Source organism: Microcaecilia unicolor, chromosome 2 (genome assembly GCF_901765095.1).
Source record: "Microcaecilia unicolor chromosome 2, aMicUni1.1, whole genome shotgun sequence".
NCBI classification, from domain to species: Eukaryota; Metazoa; Chordata; class Amphibia; order Gymnophiona; family Siphonopidae; genus Microcaecilia; species Microcaecilia unicolor.
In genome coordinates, this window is record NC_044032.1 from 264,633,052 (window position 1) to 264,649,796 (window position 16,745).

The following is a 16,745-nucleotide window of genomic DNA, read 5'->3' on the forward strand; positions in this document are numbered from 1 at the left end:
GACGAAGCACCACCGTCCGACAACATCGGCACTAGTGGAGGTCCTGGTACCACCGACGCCGACGCAGCCTTCCGATGTCTCGGCCCCGACGATGCAGAAGGTCGATGCCTCGATGCAATCGATACAGTCGCGGCCGAGGGCGGAGGTCTTGACGCTGTCGACGTCGACGCACTCGATATTCCCGGTGCCGATGCCGACGAAGAGCCCGAGAACAAAACGTTCCACTGGGCCAATCTCGCTACCTGAGTCCTTTTCTGTAAAAGGGCGCAAAGACTACAGGCCTGCGGGCGGTGCCCAGCCCCCAGACACTGAAGACACGACGCGTGCCTATCAGTGAGCGAGATTACCCGGGCGCACTTCTTGAAACCGCTGGGAGACTTCGATGACATGGGCGGAAAAATCACGCCGGCGAAATCAAAATTCGTAATTGCGGTAAAAAGAGGGGGAGAAAAAAACTCGACCCGAGGCCTCAAAGGGGCCTACCCCGAAAACAAAAGAAAACTTAATCGGGGCCAAAAACTAGAAATACGGGGAAGGGAAAAAGACCGTAAGGCCCTTCTCCGAAATCCCTGTTTTTTTTTTTTTTTTTTTTGAGCGAAAAGTCAAAAGACGCGCGAGGGTCAACTTAAGGGGCGCAAACGGCGCAAACACGACCGTACCGAGCGCGGACAAAAGAAGACTGACGAACACGAGCCGGTTCGGGTGGGAAGACGGCCGCGCATGCGCGGTGCGCATGGGTGCGCGAGGACTAGCAAAGGCCTTTGCTAGAGAAGTTCCGATTGGAGGGGCTGCCGTGGATGTCACCTATCAGTGAGAACAAGCAGCCTGCTTGTCCTCGGAGAATGGCATCTACTCTGTGTGTGTGTAGATGGGTAAGGCTATAAAGACTCCTATCCAGTTCCGGAATCGGGTACAGGCACACTATGGACATGGCCACCCTAGAAGGTGCAGTGGGAGAATTCCATTGTGTGTGGATTGCATCCCTGATTTCCTGGTGCATGGGAAAGAATCTAGATAATTTCCCAATTCTCGTCATTAAGGGGTCCATCTTACGCGGAGTGGTGTCCACTGGATCATCCTCAAAATTTAAAACTGAAGTTACTTGAGATATAAGCTTCTGCAGTTCTACCCTATGGAAGATGTATACCACAGATGCATCCTTCCCTAGAGGCAACTCTTCCATCCAGTTGTCCTTGCCCAAGGCTGCTGCCTGCAGTAAAGGCTCAACCTCATCCAGACCATCATCAGACAAGGGGAGCCTTCCTCCTCCCACTCTAACCTCTGCCATTTAGACAACTGAGAGCTCCCCTATGTGAAAACCCATGCTCCAAGTAACCATAAGATTTGTGGAGGAAAAAGGCCTCGTACATGGTCATTATATTCTGGAAAGAATCAATTCCAGAAGCACCCCGGAGCACACTATCACTACCCCGCCCCACAAGAGGGACCATGGTTCCAGGCATGGCAGCTGTTTTGAGCCCAATGCTGCAGACAAGATGGTGACAGTTCCTGCCAAACTGCGGCCACTGCCACATCAGAGAATGGGAATGGCTTACACTTAGTCCCCATGGGTCTCCTTGTGTTCAGATGTGCTCAAAACCGCCACATCAGCAGCTTCAGCTCCCCTGCAGCCTGAATGATATTTACAAACTCCCAAGTCCACCCCTGATATTGGCAGATGGAGCACCACTTGACTGTCAACACTCATCATGGCTTCAACACACAGCACACACTGAAGGTGCACCCCTCCGAGGCAGAGCAGCAAACCCACTGCAGCTGTGACCAGATGGGAGAGGCAAGTTACCTGCAAACAGGAACTGTCAGTGCTGCAAGAAACAGGCAGCTGCAACTTTTTTTCAAGGCAAAAAATCCCCCATGGGCACTCAAAACTGTCTGCTGTGAAGCTGAGGCACACAACACTTGTGACTCAGAGGAGCACTGTGAAAGGGGGGAGGGACCCAGCCACCTACATGTGACACCCCTAGGGCAAAAGGAGACTTTTGCAGACCTCTACCCTAAACCAGACCAAGCGGCCCCAAAGCAGCACCAAGATCATTTTTTTTTTTCCTGGTTTCAGAATCAAGCAGCTTACCAAAAGAAAACTAAAAGGACCCTAGGAATCCCTCAGGCCCAACAACCCGACAAAAAGTGAACGTTACTACATCCACCATCTGCTGGAGACTGAGAAATACTGACTCCTGAGGGACAGAACATAGTTATAGGTTCGCTTTGAAGCCAGAAGTTTTCAGTTTCCGTCTGCTGGTAGGACAGCATAACTCATTTGTCTGGGTCAGTCTGGAGGGACACTATGGAAGTAGGTGTTGCTCCTGCCACCCAACTTTAGAGAGAGCCCTGAGGGTCCATTTGGGTTTCTAGGCCCATTTTTTGCAGGGTTGAGGGATGAAAGATGCAAGGGAAACCTGGGCCACCAGGAAAGTCTTCAGGGTTGGGTGAGATGGGGTGGGGTCTTTTCACTGTAGTATGCCATCTCAGATGGAACTCTCTGCTCCTGTGCTGCATACCTTTACTCATCCTGAGCTGGTGTAAATATATGTTAAGGGAAACATACAAAACTGCACTAAAATTTCAGCATAGTTCTCCCCTCAGGAGTGATTTCTTATTCAGCCATTTGCATGCCCACTGCTCTATCCTTTAGTACAATGGTTTTACCACAGATTTTCTAACACTAAAAGTCTTTCTGCATCAGAAATAAGAGTATTACAGGAAAATAAACAACCCCCTCACCGTTTGACATCAAGTGAATCACTTTAGTCTCTTTCCTACAATTCAGCTGTAATCATTGGCTCCGTTACTGATTGTATCCAAGTTTGTGAGAGAATGAGAAAAAAAAAAATAAGTCACTAAAATCTTCCTCATGGCACAATGCCATGCCTTTGCTTACCTGCTAGCAAACACTGAGCGCAGGGAAGAAAAAGTAGCAGCATCTTCCTTCAAGGCCTTCAGCTCATGCCTCAGCTTTATCATGGTTTCCGATACTAGAGACTTCTCGTTCTCATACTTGCTCTTCAGATTAGAGAGGGCAACCTCAGCAGTCTGAGGACAGATGGTAAGAAAGGAGTGCTTCAAGAATGGCTTCCACAGGACAATACTATAGAATAAATGTTTGTCACCACCCTTGCCTCTGCCCATTATTTAACGGGATTTTACTTGTTTCCATATAATAAAATGTTACATACTGCTATTTTTCGCTACATATATTCAATAATATATTGAATATATTCCCCATATATTCAATAATTTAGGGCTATTCAGTTCAACCACAGACAATTTGTTAGGATTAGCCAAAAGAAATATCTACATACGTGACAAGGAGCAAAAAGAAACAAGGAGACTGAGAAGGAAGATATATCTATATCAGATTTCCAAAACAATCACAAACAAGGAAACCCACATTTGGGGTTGCAACTTGGGTGAGCCCATTAGGCCGTGCCAACAGGGGGTAGGGGGCTGTGTCTCACACTATGGCCACACAAATAGGGTCACAGCTACATAAAGATTGGTAAACACTGGTCTATATTTAAGACAAATGACAAGCAGTGGGACAGGAAAGCAGTGTTATTGTTGCATATTCTAATGACAGACTTTCAATGTCTCTACACAAACAAAAAAAAAAAAACAAAAAGACAAAAATCCTTCTGCAACCCAGATAAAATATATTGGTAGAACTCAGGAATGTCAAACTCACGATTTAATGACTGGCTGCTATTGCAACTGCGCATTCATTCATGGGCCACGCTAAAATACTCATCCCCTATATTCTCCCCATTACAATTTACTTAGGAGCCAAATTTATACTACATAATTAACCAAATGCTAAATTTAGACTGTACATTAGATACTGGAAGGTGTGCCACACACAAATTTCCCACAGGTCGTATGTTTGACATGTTTGTATAACCAACTTCTACTGAAGGAAAGAAAAGTTATGCAATAGCTAAAAACAGAGACAGTAGCTGAAAGAACAATAGTCATCTATTATAGCTATAATCACATACATACCTGAAAGAAAGAGTTAATGATAATCAAATGACAGTCCCAATTTTCAAAGTTTTATTCTAGATTTATTATCCAAAAGTGCTGCATTTTCAACAATGGTGTCAATCATATTATGTATCAATTCAGACAAAAATGAAATAGAAGTGTTTTACTTCTCATACCTGATGCTGAACTGTATGCCCAATATCTGACATCCATGCTACATAACCATTGTTACATAACAAAATGTGTACCTGCTTATTGGCCTTCAGAACAGTTCTTAAAGTGGCTATCTGTTCCCTCTTAGTGCTCAGCAATGACTTGAGTTTCATAATTTCCTCCACCAGTGCCTCCTTGTCTTTTTCTAGTTCAGAGGCAAGAGAGTCCACGGATGTACGGTGCCAGGAGAGTGCAACGGCTCCTTGTAGGTGACTAATTTGGTCCTTGACAATTGCTATAAGGTGTGTGATATTCATGGGCTCTTTGACCAGGTCCCCACCATAGTCTGATCCCAGGGGACAGCACAGGCTGCTCGTAGGCGACTGCTCATCACCACTGTCTCCAATCAGTTCATTGTCTGAATTAAACAAAACCTTCCCTAAGACATCAGAGGAGATCCTTTTTCTGAGCTGGACTCTGGAGCCTCTCCCCTCTTTGTAATAGTCCAGCATTACTCGATTGGGTGTCAAGTTGTTGCACATACAAACATGATGATACAGGTTGGCCAGTTCTTCCATAAATGACATCAGTTCATCTTGAGCCATATTCAGCTTACCCTGAAAATCAGAAAAGAGTTTTCTAGAAGCCTTGAGCTCCTCCTCCAATTCAGCAAGGATCTCTCGGTCATTCTTCCCCATCTGTACATAAAATTTGATTTTCTCAGCTAATTCCTCAGATTCGGCCTGCCACCCTTCCTTTTCTTTCTGATACTTTACTTCAAAATCAAGGTACTTCTGGCGGATCTCATGCAGCTCAGCTCGCAGCTGAATAATCTCTCCATTAGCTGTGTCATAACTGCATTCAAAGATTCCTGGATTCAAGCTGGGCATCCTATCACACCCCTGCTCTCTGTCACACAGTGATCTTAGGTCACCACAATCCTGGAACTGCTGAAGGACTTTCATTTGTTGCATCAACTGGTTATTTTGTTCCTGTTGTGTAGACAGAGCCTCCTTTGCCAAGTCTAGCTGCTTCTGCAGTTCCTGTAGATCTGCCACCAGTGAGGCCTTCTCACGGTCTACCTAGCAAAAGACAAATTGTACTTTAAAAGTTTCCATCATGCTTGGAGCAGGAGAAAGAGAATGTACAATATGTAAACCAAATCAAAATCATCAGTAAACGTACAAACCATAAGCTAATCACAAAATAGATAGCCTAAATAGAAAATATAATTAACAGGGAAAGCCAACTGAAATAAGATTTCAAGGACCACCTGAACTTGAGATTTTTCTAGATACAACTCTTTAGGAAGACAGTTCTACCAGAATGGAACATCACAAGAGAAGACCTGTGCTTGAGTTTTAATTGAAAGTTTTGTATTTTCCCCACTAGTCTCTAACAATTCTTTTGACAACATTTTTCTATATGGATTTTTACTGACTCTGTGTGATAGGGTGTTTGTTCCAGAAAACTGAGAAACAGCCAAACACAATCCAAAGGGTTGTGTGAAATGAATGTAAAGATATGAGGAAAGTGGGAAATACCCTCAGAAACCAAGGCTTCTGCCAAGGTCTAATCAACAAGACACTATTATCTATAAAAGACTTTGTGCCCGTGATCAAGTTTCTTTCATGGGGTAACTATTCCCTACTTCACTCATTCAAAAATGCCCATATAGGAGCATCATGCAAAATTGCCCATAATAGAGCACAAATTTTTTATACAAAAAAGCCCATAATAGAGCACAAATATTAAAGATAACTGAGTAACAAAAACTGTTCAAGCTCAGTTATCTTTAATATTTGTGCTCTATTATGGGCTTTTTTGTTCAAAGAGTGGAAACAGCTACAAAGAAAATACAAATACAACATCAGACAAACCAAAAGAACGTACTACAAAACTATAATAGGACCAAATTACAAGGATATGCACAAACTCTTTTCACTTGTAAACAATCTCCTAAACACCACACAGGTCACCTCGAATAGCATAGATACCCCATCGGCAACCAACCTAGCGAACTATTTCAAGGAAAAAATCATAAAGCTCCGACGCATGATACCAAGCAATACAAATGAGTACACAAGCATCCTTGAATGCTTAGACCCAAAACCTGGGGAATATCCAGCCGATCGATTATGGACCAAGTTTGACTTGATTTCAGTAGATGAACTCTCACACTGGCTCAGAAAATATGCCAAATCTCAATGCAAACTTGACATTTGCCCCACTAGCCTAATAAAAGCCACCCCCAAACAATTCAAAAAAGACCTCATGAACCAAGTAAATTACAGACTCCTAAATGGTCTCTTCCCCACGGTTAAAGGAAATATCCTTTTCACTCCGCTGCCAAAAGATGCTAAGAAAAGCACTATGGACCTAACTATCGACCAGTTGCTTCTATCCCGCTCGTAACAAAATTGATGGAAGGCATAGTGACGAAACAACTCACGGAATACCTAACCAAACACTCAATTCTACATGAGTCTCAAATCAGGATCCGATCAAATCATAGCACCGAAACTGTACTAGTGTCTGCGATGAATTCATTCAAAAAAACAATTGCAACCGGCAAGAACATATTCGTATTACAATTCGACATGTCGAGTACTTTCGATATGGTGGATCATGGAATATTACTACACTTATTAGAATACTTCGGTATCGGGGGCCCAGTTCTCAAATGGTTCGAAGGATTCCTCACCACCAGATCCTACCAAGTAACAATGAATACTGACAGATCACCACCTTGGATACCGGAATGTGGAGTTCCTCAAGGATCCCCCCTTTCACCAACCATTTTCAACCTAATGATGATACCACTAGCCAGACTTCTAGCTAATCAAAACCTTAACCCTTACATATATGCTGACGATGTTACGATCTACATCCCATTCAATAGTGACTTAAACGAAATAACCAATGAGATAACCAGAGCCTCCAAATCATGCACTCTTGGGCGGACTCATTCCAGTTAAAACTTAACGCAGAAAAAACTCAACGTCTAGTCCTCACTTCCCAATATAACACAAACAACTACCCCACTATAACCACACCACACTGCACACTTCCTATTTCAGAAAATCTCAAAATTCTTGGAGTCACCATTGATCGAAACCTCACACTCGATACCCACGTGAAGAATACAACGAAAAAAAATGTTCTACTTGATGTGGAAACTCAAAAGAATAAAACCTTTTTTCCCAAGAAACATCTTCCGCACCCTAGTACAGTCATTAGTGATAAGTCATTTGGACTACTGTAACGCTCTGTACGCAGGCTGTAAAGAACAGACCATTAAAAAACTCCAAACAGCCCAGAACACCGCAGCCAGACTCATTTTTGGAAAAACTAAATACAAAAGTGCGAAGCCCCTAAGAGAGAAACTGCACTGGCTCCCGCTGAAAGAACGAATTGAGTTCAAGATTTGCACAACCGTTCACAAAATCATCCACGCAGACGCCCCACTCTATATGTTAAATCTAGTGGACCTACTGCCCAGAAACGCCAAAAGATCAGCCCGCAAATTCCTCAACCTGAACTTCCCCAGTTGTAAAGGAATTAAATACAAACAGTCATATGCCACTACTTTTGCGTACAGAAGCACACAAATATGGAACGCATTACCCATAGTCCTGAAAACCATGGATAATCTAACCAACTTTCGCAAATCTTTGAAGACACATCTCTTCAACAAAGCCTACAAAAGCAATCCTCAATGAAACAAATAATTCCTTAAACCACTCATGTGCACCAAAAAACACCTCTCACGCTACCTTACCTACCACCTTTCCATCCAAATCCCCATTTACCTTCAGCCTATTATCGATTGTACTTAAGATCCCTCAGCCTATCATTGATTGTATTTAAGATCTTGTAATGACTACATCATGACAACACTCTGTAAGCCACATTGAGCCTGCAAAAAGGTGGGATAATGTGGGGTACAAATGCAATAAATAAATAAATAGAAAATTTGTGCTCTATTATGGGCAATTTTGCATGATGCTCCTATATGGGCATTTTTGAATGAGTGAAGTAGGGAATATTTACCCCATGAAAGAAACTTGATCACGGGCACAAAGTCTTTTATAGATAATAGTGTCTTGTTGATTAGACCTTGGCAGAAGCCTTGGTTTCTGAGGGTATTTCCCACTTTCCTCATTTCTTTGCATTCATTTCACACAACCCTTTGGATTGTGTTTGGCTGTTTTTCAGTTTTCTGGAGTATTAGATTACCTGTTTAGGATTAACAGCCCATACTGTTTTTTTCATCATAAGATAGGGTGTTTGTTCCATCATGACTGCAAAGGTAAAATTAGGGCTTACCTGATATTTTCTTTCCTTTAGTCACAGCAGATGAATCCAGGAACAGGTGGGTTATGTCCATCCACCAGCAGGTGGAGATAAAGAACACTAAAAGTAGGCATTGACCTCCTGAACACAGGTCCCTCTACCTTTAGTATAGAAATAATTCCAAAGCAGAGAAAAGAAATAGAAACATCACTTAACTCACAATAAAAGAAACTTGCTCAACTGGAGCGAACCATATTCAAAACAGTGTAACTAATGGAATAGACCATGAAAGTCTCTCTTAAATTTGTACAGTGTCCGAAGACTTTTTAAAAATCTGTATCAGACTGCAAGCAGGGAGGGATCCTGGCTTCATCTGCTGCAACTAAAGGAAAGAAAATGATCAGGTAAGCCCTAATTTTACCTTCCTTAGCATCAGCAGCAGATGAATCCAGGAATTGGGGGGGATGTACCCAAGCACTCCCTAAATTGGATGGGAAGCTGCAGCTCCTCAAGAGAGAACTGCAGCTCCGAAACGCGCATCCTCTTTAGCCGCAACATCCAGGCGATGTTTAACAAACCAGATATGAGACGCCCACGTTGCCACCTGACAAATTTCTAGAACTGAAAACATGCTAGTCTCCGCCCAAGAGGAAGCTTGTGCCCGTGTGGAATGTGCCTTCAAGGCCTCCGGAGATTTCCTGGCCAAAAGATAAGCTGAAATGATGGCCTCTCTAAGCAAACACTCAACTGTGGCCTTAGAAGCTGGATAACCTCGTCGCGGACCTGAAAATAGAACAAACAGATGATCAGAGCACCGAAACTCATTTTGAAAGGAAGGAAGAAAAAGAGGTTGATTCAGATGAAACACAGAAACCACTTGAGGAAGAAATGATGGAACCGTGCGGACCATGACCCCGGATTCCGAAAACTGCAAGAAGGTTTCAGTTACCATAGCTTCACTCGCGCTAGGAGCGGGAACAAAAACAGCACGAAGCCAGCCACACTCACCCTTCTCAGGCAGACCGGCCAACCGCAGCCACTCCCCACAGGAGCCTGATAAAGCGGCATCCCAGAATCCAGTCCAGAGAGCGCAGGTCTGGAAATGTGCTGTCTTTTTTTTTTTTTTTTTTTTACTGTGAGCCTAGCCAAGGAGGAAATTCACAGAGAACAGCACAGAGCAGCCAACTAGGAAGGAGGGAGCAAAGGGTAAGGCAGGGACTTGACACTCAAGTATGCCTTCAAAGTGGGCACCGTCAGCCACACACCCACAGCTCAACCGGGCAACCCAGGAGACCCCTCAAGCACACAATTCAGGAGCTGGGAAGCTCTGTCCAACACCTGCTGGAGACAGAGATATACTAAAGGTAGAGGGACCTGTGTTCAGGAGGTCAATGCCTACTTTTAGTGTTCTCTATCTCCACCTGCTGGTGGATGGACACAACCCACCAGTTCCTGTTCATCTGCTGCTGAGGCTAAGGGATGATCAGTTAATTGTTGAATATGAACCCGTGTTTTATGGTGCAGCAAGTTATAGTTTCAAAGATGCAGGAGAAGGTAAAATAAAACCTACAACAGGAATTAAGCAAGAATGAATGCTTCCTTTTCCTCTAGCCGCACAAAGTTAGTCACTTATAGGTGTTTTCCAAGGACAGCAGGACATGTTCTCACATATAGGTGAAGTCAACAAATGAACCTGGCGACGTTCCCCAGCATTTACACTTCCACAAGTTTTTGGCAGCGTCCATCAAGTGTGCATGTGCATTCCTGGCCTGTTAAACTCGCATGGGACCAATGCACTCTGATGAAACAGCTGAGAGAATAAAACTCCTAGGGGAGGGTATATGAGAATGTGTTTCCTACTGTCCTCAGAGAACATCTGCTACAATGAGTAGCTTTGCTTTCTCTGAGGACAAGGACAGCATATACTCACATATGGGAATCCATAACTACCAGGCTGTCCAAAAAAGGGGTAACACACAATGAGACTTCCTGGGGTGAACATCAACCCTGCATGTGGAAGCCATCTATATGAGCTCCCTTGCCCAGGTTGGATACATCTGTGCGCAGCAGAAGAATTTGGAATGGTAGTCGCATGGTCAAATTGGTTTGAATTGTCCACCAAGACAGGGGACTTTGCGAGGACTAATAATGGAAACTGTTAGGTTCTCTGTGGTTTGGAACCATTGAGAGGTTCGTGTCCACTGGGCTGGCCTCAACTGACAATATGCCACATGTAAGATGTGCAAAGTTCAGGCCACATAGCCTAACAATCTCAACATCTGCCAAGCTGAAATCTGCTGACAAACAAACTTGCACTGGGTGTAGGCATCCTTTTTATTCAGAGTGTTTAGCCAATCATTTTCTTGAACCACAGAAGTGTCATGGTGGGCAATTTGGAGGGATACTTTTAAATTGCAAAGTGTAGTCTGTTCAGACTATTTTGAGAACCCACTGGCTCAAGGGTCCACTTTTGTTGGAAAAAAAAAATCCAGCCTTCCTCCTACAGGTAGGTTGCTCAGAACAGCTAATTTCATCATGGCTATGCCTGGACTGAGGGGCCGGTTGGAACTTTTGAAGTCCCTGCTGACACAGGCAGGAGCAAAAACTCTGGGCTGAGATGGATGAGAAGGTGGAGGGACCCTATGCCTTTCAGAGTAGTAGAGTCTCTGTTGTCCTCTGCCTGAGTACCTTCTAGAAGATGAGGCTGTGCTAGGAGTAGACTGGGATAGTGACCTGATGGTATTTTTTTTTTTGATGAGTTTGGTGACAAGGTAGAGGCCATCACCAATAAGAAACCCAGACAGCGGCAACATTCCATGCTACTAATCTCAGGGCAAGCAGTGGCTTCCCCATGTCTGTCTCAATAGCAGACTACGGACTTTCCTCCAGGAATTTGTCCAAACCTTTTTTAAACCCAGATACGCTAACTACTATTACTAGATCCTCTGGCAAATTGTTCTAGAGCTTAACTATTCGTTGAGTGAAAAAAATATTTCCTCCTATTTATTTTAAAAGTATTACCATGTAACTTCCTAGGGCGTCCCCCTAGTCTTTGTATTTTTGGAATGGAGTAAAAAAAAAAAAAAAAAAATCTATATTTCTACTCGTTCTACACCACTCAGGATTTTGTAGACCTCAATCATATCTCCTCTCAGCCATCTCTTTTCCAAGCTGAAGAGCCCTAACCTCTTTAGCCTTTCCTCATATAATTTAGCCATCCCATTTATCATTTTGGTTGCTCTTTGAACCTTTTCTAATTCCGCTATATCTTTTCTGAGATACGCTGACCAGAACTGAACATAATACTCAAGGTGAGGTTGCACCATGGAGCAATACAGAGGCATTATAGTATTTTCGTTCTTATTTACCATCAGTTTCCTAATAATGCCTAGTATCCTGTTTGCTTTTTTCGCCACCACCACATATTGAACAGAAGACTTCAGCGTATTATCTGCACCACCACCTACATCTTTTTCTTGGGTGCTGACCCCCAAGGTGGACCCTAGCATCTGGTAACTATAATTCCATTGAGAGCTATGACCATTTAACATTATCCTCTGTTTTCTGTCCAATAACCAAATCCTAATCCATACCAGAACGTTGCCTCCTATCCCATGACTCTTTAATTTTCTCAGGAGTCTCTCAGGAGGATTTTTATCAAAAACGTTCTGAAAATCTAGATACACTACATCAACCGGCCCACCTTTATTCACACCTTCAAAGAAATGAAGCAAATTGGTGAGATAAGACTTCCTTTGGCTGAACCCATGCTGACTCTGTCCCATTAAACCATATTTGTCTATGTGTTGCATAATTTTATTCTTTATAGTAGTTTCCACTATTTTGCCTGGCACAGATTATCAGGGTAATTTCCCAGATCACCCATAGAACCCTTTTCAAAAATCGGCGTCATATTGGCCACCCTTTAACAACAGGCTACATATTACTAACAGCAGATCAGCAATTTCATGCTTGAGTTCTCTGAGTATGTATGCCATCTAGTCTAGGTGATTTACTACTCTTTAATTTGTCGAATTGGCTCAGTACATCTTTCAGGTTCACAGAGATTTCAGTTCGTCCCCATCACCACCCTTGAAGACCATTTCCGGTAGACAGCTCTCTTACAGCTTCTTCCGTAAAACCTAAGCAAAGAATTAATTCAGTTTCTCTCCACCTTTGTGATCTAATGGTCCATGAATTCCCTAGCAGGCTTTCTGCTTCTAAGGTACCTGAAAAAGTTGTTACTGTGAGTTTTAGCCTCTGCAGCAAGTCTCTTCATATTCTTTTTAGCCTTTTTTATTAATGTTTTGCATCTAATTTGCCAGTGCTTATGTTGCATCCCAATAATCATAGTAGGGGCCATGCATACCACATCAAAAGCATCATAAGGCTGTCCAAGCCATATGCTTTCCACACTGCTGCTGCTTGGTTACTAGCTGGTGGAACTCCATAGGCTCTCTCAGGTAGAAGAGCATCTGCAAGTTTTCACAAAACTGCACACTAAGTTCCACAAATACATGCTCATGAAGAGCTGGAAAGTGGTGTAGCATTGAAATACCTTCTTCACAAAAGACTCCAAAGTCTGAGCCTCCTTCAATGGGGGCATCAAAGAGAGTGGGAGCTCCTGGATATTGGGGGGGGGGGGGGGGGGGGTGATTAACATAAAAGCGTTGCCATACTGGGGACAGACTGAATGTCCATAAAGCTCAGTATCCTGTTTCCAACAGTGGCCAACCTAGTCACAAGTACCTCACAAGATCCTGCTGCTTATCCCAGAATATGCTGTGGATTTTCCCAAGTCCATCTTAACGGTTTATGGACTTCCTTTAAAAATAATCCAAACCTTTTTTAAACCCTGTTAAGCTAACTGCCTTTACCACATTCTCTGGCAATGAATTCCACAGTTTAAATACATGTTGAGTGAAAAAAATATTCTCCTGATTTGTTTTAAATTTACTACTCAGTAGCTTACAGTAATTGGGGCCCCCCTAGTCCTTGGATTTTTGGAAAGAGTTAAGTGATTCAAGACTACTTGTTCTACTCCACTCAGTATTTCATAGACCTCTATCAAATCTCCCCTCAGCCATCTCTTCTTCATGCTGAACAGCACTAGTCTCTTTAGGTTTTCCTCATAGGGAAATCGTCCCATCCCTTTTACTATTTTTGTTGCCCTTCTCTGATACAAAGGCACAATAATATTCTCACTTTTGTTTTCTATCCCGTTCCTAATTCCTAACAGTCTATTTGCTTTCTTAGCCGCCGCTGCACACTGAGCAGTAGGTTTTGACGTTATCTACATGGACACCTGGATTCTTTTCCAGGGTGGCGACAACTAATGTGGAACTTTGCATCATGTAGCTATATAGTTTGGGCTCCTCTTTCCCACAATGCTTTATCTGTACAGCCTGAAGAATTCTGCACATGGGCACTGTCATAACTTCCTGGAAAGGGTGGGGTGGGGGTGGGAGACAACAAAATCAAGGATATCCAACATCTTGGTCCTGCATTCATCCTTCACCTCCAAAGAAAATGGGGGCAGTTTTCGCCATCTCCTGTTCAAACTCAGTGAAGGAGATAGAATACCGAAGAATCCTTCCCCTGAAAGAACCCTAGATTCTATTCAGGCACCCAAGAAGCACTCATGTGGGGAATACCAAGAGACTCTTCCTCCTAAAGAACCCTATATTCTATTCAGACACCCAGAAGCTGTATGCATCAACTCAAAAAAGCACTCATGTGAGGATTCCTGGATCTGTGCTTGCCTTGGTCTACTAGGCCTGGATCTGTGCTTGCCTTGGTCTACTAAGCTACTGGTCAGGCTCTGAGTGGGAGCGCTGAGGAACAGGCATCCCCCCTATGCTTCAAGGAAGTTTCCTCATCCAAAGGGCTTGACAATGACACCATCTTGACAGATGCTAACACAACACCTTTCAATACACTGGAGTTAATATCCATCTTACAGGCAGGGCATGGGCCTCCAGGATGAGAAAAATCAGTTGGGTCCTACACCCAATGCCTCAGCATTGTATTGGGAAATAAGGCATTCCATCTCCTCATGGAGCATGGCCCAGAACCACTCCTCAAGATTGGCCATCAGTAAAAGCTGAACTGTAGCCAGTAGTGCCATGCTCTGCAGGACATGGGGCTGAATTGGTGGCTTGGTACCAGCTTGGAGGCAGACACATCCCTATGGGGGTCTTAGAAGGGGAGCTACCCCCTCGGTGTGTATGCTTCAAGTATCAACATCATCAATGCCCAGGTTCTCCTGTGCCGTGCTTCAAAGAAGACCGATGCTTCTTGGCCTCCACCCAACACATGGCATCTGTGTCCCTTGGCACCGATGAGAACTTTATTGAATCCTTGTGTTTCCTTGGGGCAGGATCTGAATATGCCCAATGTGCTACTGCTGCTCAATGTCAAAGCAAGGGGGAGACCTCCTCAATGCTGCTGTGTCCCCAGTGCCCAGCTGTATCTCTGGTACCAATGTCGATGGATTGGACTAGTCCATCCCAAAAATACTTTGCTGCTATTCTTGATCCTTAATTCTCATTGATGAAAGCTGTGAGCACAGATTACACAAAGGATTATGGTTGGATCCCTGATACTGCAGGCACCATGAATGGGTGTCTGTGAGAGACATGGTCCTGTTACAATCAGGAACATTCTTAATACCACTGGGAGTTTTCTGGGATAAGGCAGGGAAAATAGTCACAGCAAAATGAAATGATACTATGATGAAACAAAGTTTTTGGCCCGGCTGGAGTAGGGCCCCAGGAGCTACAGAAAAATAAAGGTAGAGAAAATAGGGAAAACTTGAGATAAAGTAAAAAAGGAGAATCGCAGAACGTGAGGGGAGAAAGAATCGTGATCTCTCTGCTTTCTGAGCACACTACCAAAACTCTTATCCACAACTCATCACCACTCGCTTAGACTACTACAACTTGCTTCGCACAAGTCTTCCACTAAACCACCTCTTTCCCCTTCAATCTGTTCAAAACTCTGCTGCATGATTTATATTCTGCCAGCGTTGCTATGCTCATGTTAGTCCTCTCAAGTCACTTCATTGGCTCCCTATCCATTTCCACATACAATTCACAACCCTCTTATTGACTTACAAGTGCATTCAATCTGCAGTTCCTCAGTACCTCTCCACTACCCTGTTTCCCCGAAAATAAGACAGTGTCTTATATTAAATTTTGCTCCCAAAGATACGCTAGGTCTTATTTTCGGGGAAACACAGTAACATGATTGGATTATTGCAGTTCTTTACTCCAAGGCTTACCTCAATATCAGCTGCAGAGGCTACAAGCTGTTCAAAATACCGTACTACAGTAAAATTGCAGCTTCTTAGAGAAAATAGCCACTGCAACTTTTAGCAGTAGCTTCCTAGAATTTCAGCAGCCTTTTTAATTTCACAGCAGCAGGACAAGAAGTCAGCATTAAGTAAATTAAGGGGAAGCCTTGATACAGCTTGGTGAAACATGAGTCGGCACAACAATCCCCCTACAATGAAAAAGGAGACTGAGCAATACAGTGAACAGAATCTCCATTTACCTACCGTAAGATAAGTACAGCATTCTAAGTAAGCTTAGTCCTTAGGGTTCCTAATACCCCCTTCTCCCCCTTCCCCCCCATGTACCTTCTGTTGGGACACTCACCCAGTTTTAAAGATGTCAGGAGGCTGCCGAACGTCTGTGGGGAAGGGCAGCGGCGGCTCGACTTCAGCCTTTCCCTTCAATGTCCCGCCCTCACGGAAAAATGAAATACCTCATCAGAGGAAGGTGGGACACTGACGGGAGAGACTGGACTCGAGCTACTGCAGCGACTTAAAATAACAGCTGAGCATGCAGGGCGGCACGTCCAGAACGGAATGGAAGGTAATATGTCGGGGAGTTGAGGGCGGGCGGAAGGCGGAAGATACAATTTGGAGCTAGGTCTTACTTTCGGGGGAGGCCTTATATTTAACATTTCAGCAAAACCTCTACTAGGTCTTATTTTCGGGGAAACAGGGTATCTCTCCCTAAACTCCTCCCCAGGAACTCTGTTCATCAGGTAAATCTTTCTTATTTGTACCCTTCTCCTCCATTGCCCTCCATTCCTTTTATCTTGCTACACCATATGCCTGGAATAGACTTCCTGAATCAATACATCAAGCTCCAGCTCTGGTTGTTTTCAAATCTAGGCTAAAAGCACACCTTTGAAGTTGCTTTTAACTCCTAACCCCTATTCACTTGTTCAGTACCCATGTCTGTTTTATAATTGCTACCTTAAGTAATTCCCTTATTTGTCCTGTC

The 16,745-nt window shown here is 43.7% G+C and overlaps 1 protein-coding gene across 5 annotated transcripts in view; it reads right to left on the bottom strand.

Annotated features, from left to right (window-relative positions):
* The window catches only part of LOC115463520 (protein bicaudal D homolog 2-like), a 160,564-nt gene that overhangs the window by 32,630 nt on the left and 111,189 nt on the right, over positions 1-16,745 (bottom strand). For all 5 annotated transcript variants that reach the window (XM_030194106.1, XM_030194107.1, XM_030194105.1 and 2 more), the window contains 2 exons: positions 4,251-5,237; positions 2,903-3,054 (listed from right to left, as the gene is read on the bottom strand). In XM_030194106.1, the coding sequence (XP_030049966.1) occupies positions 2,903-3,054; positions 4,251-5,237 (1,139 nt within the window). The remainder of the gene's footprint in view (positions 1-2,902; positions 3,055-4,250; positions 5,238-16,745) is intronic.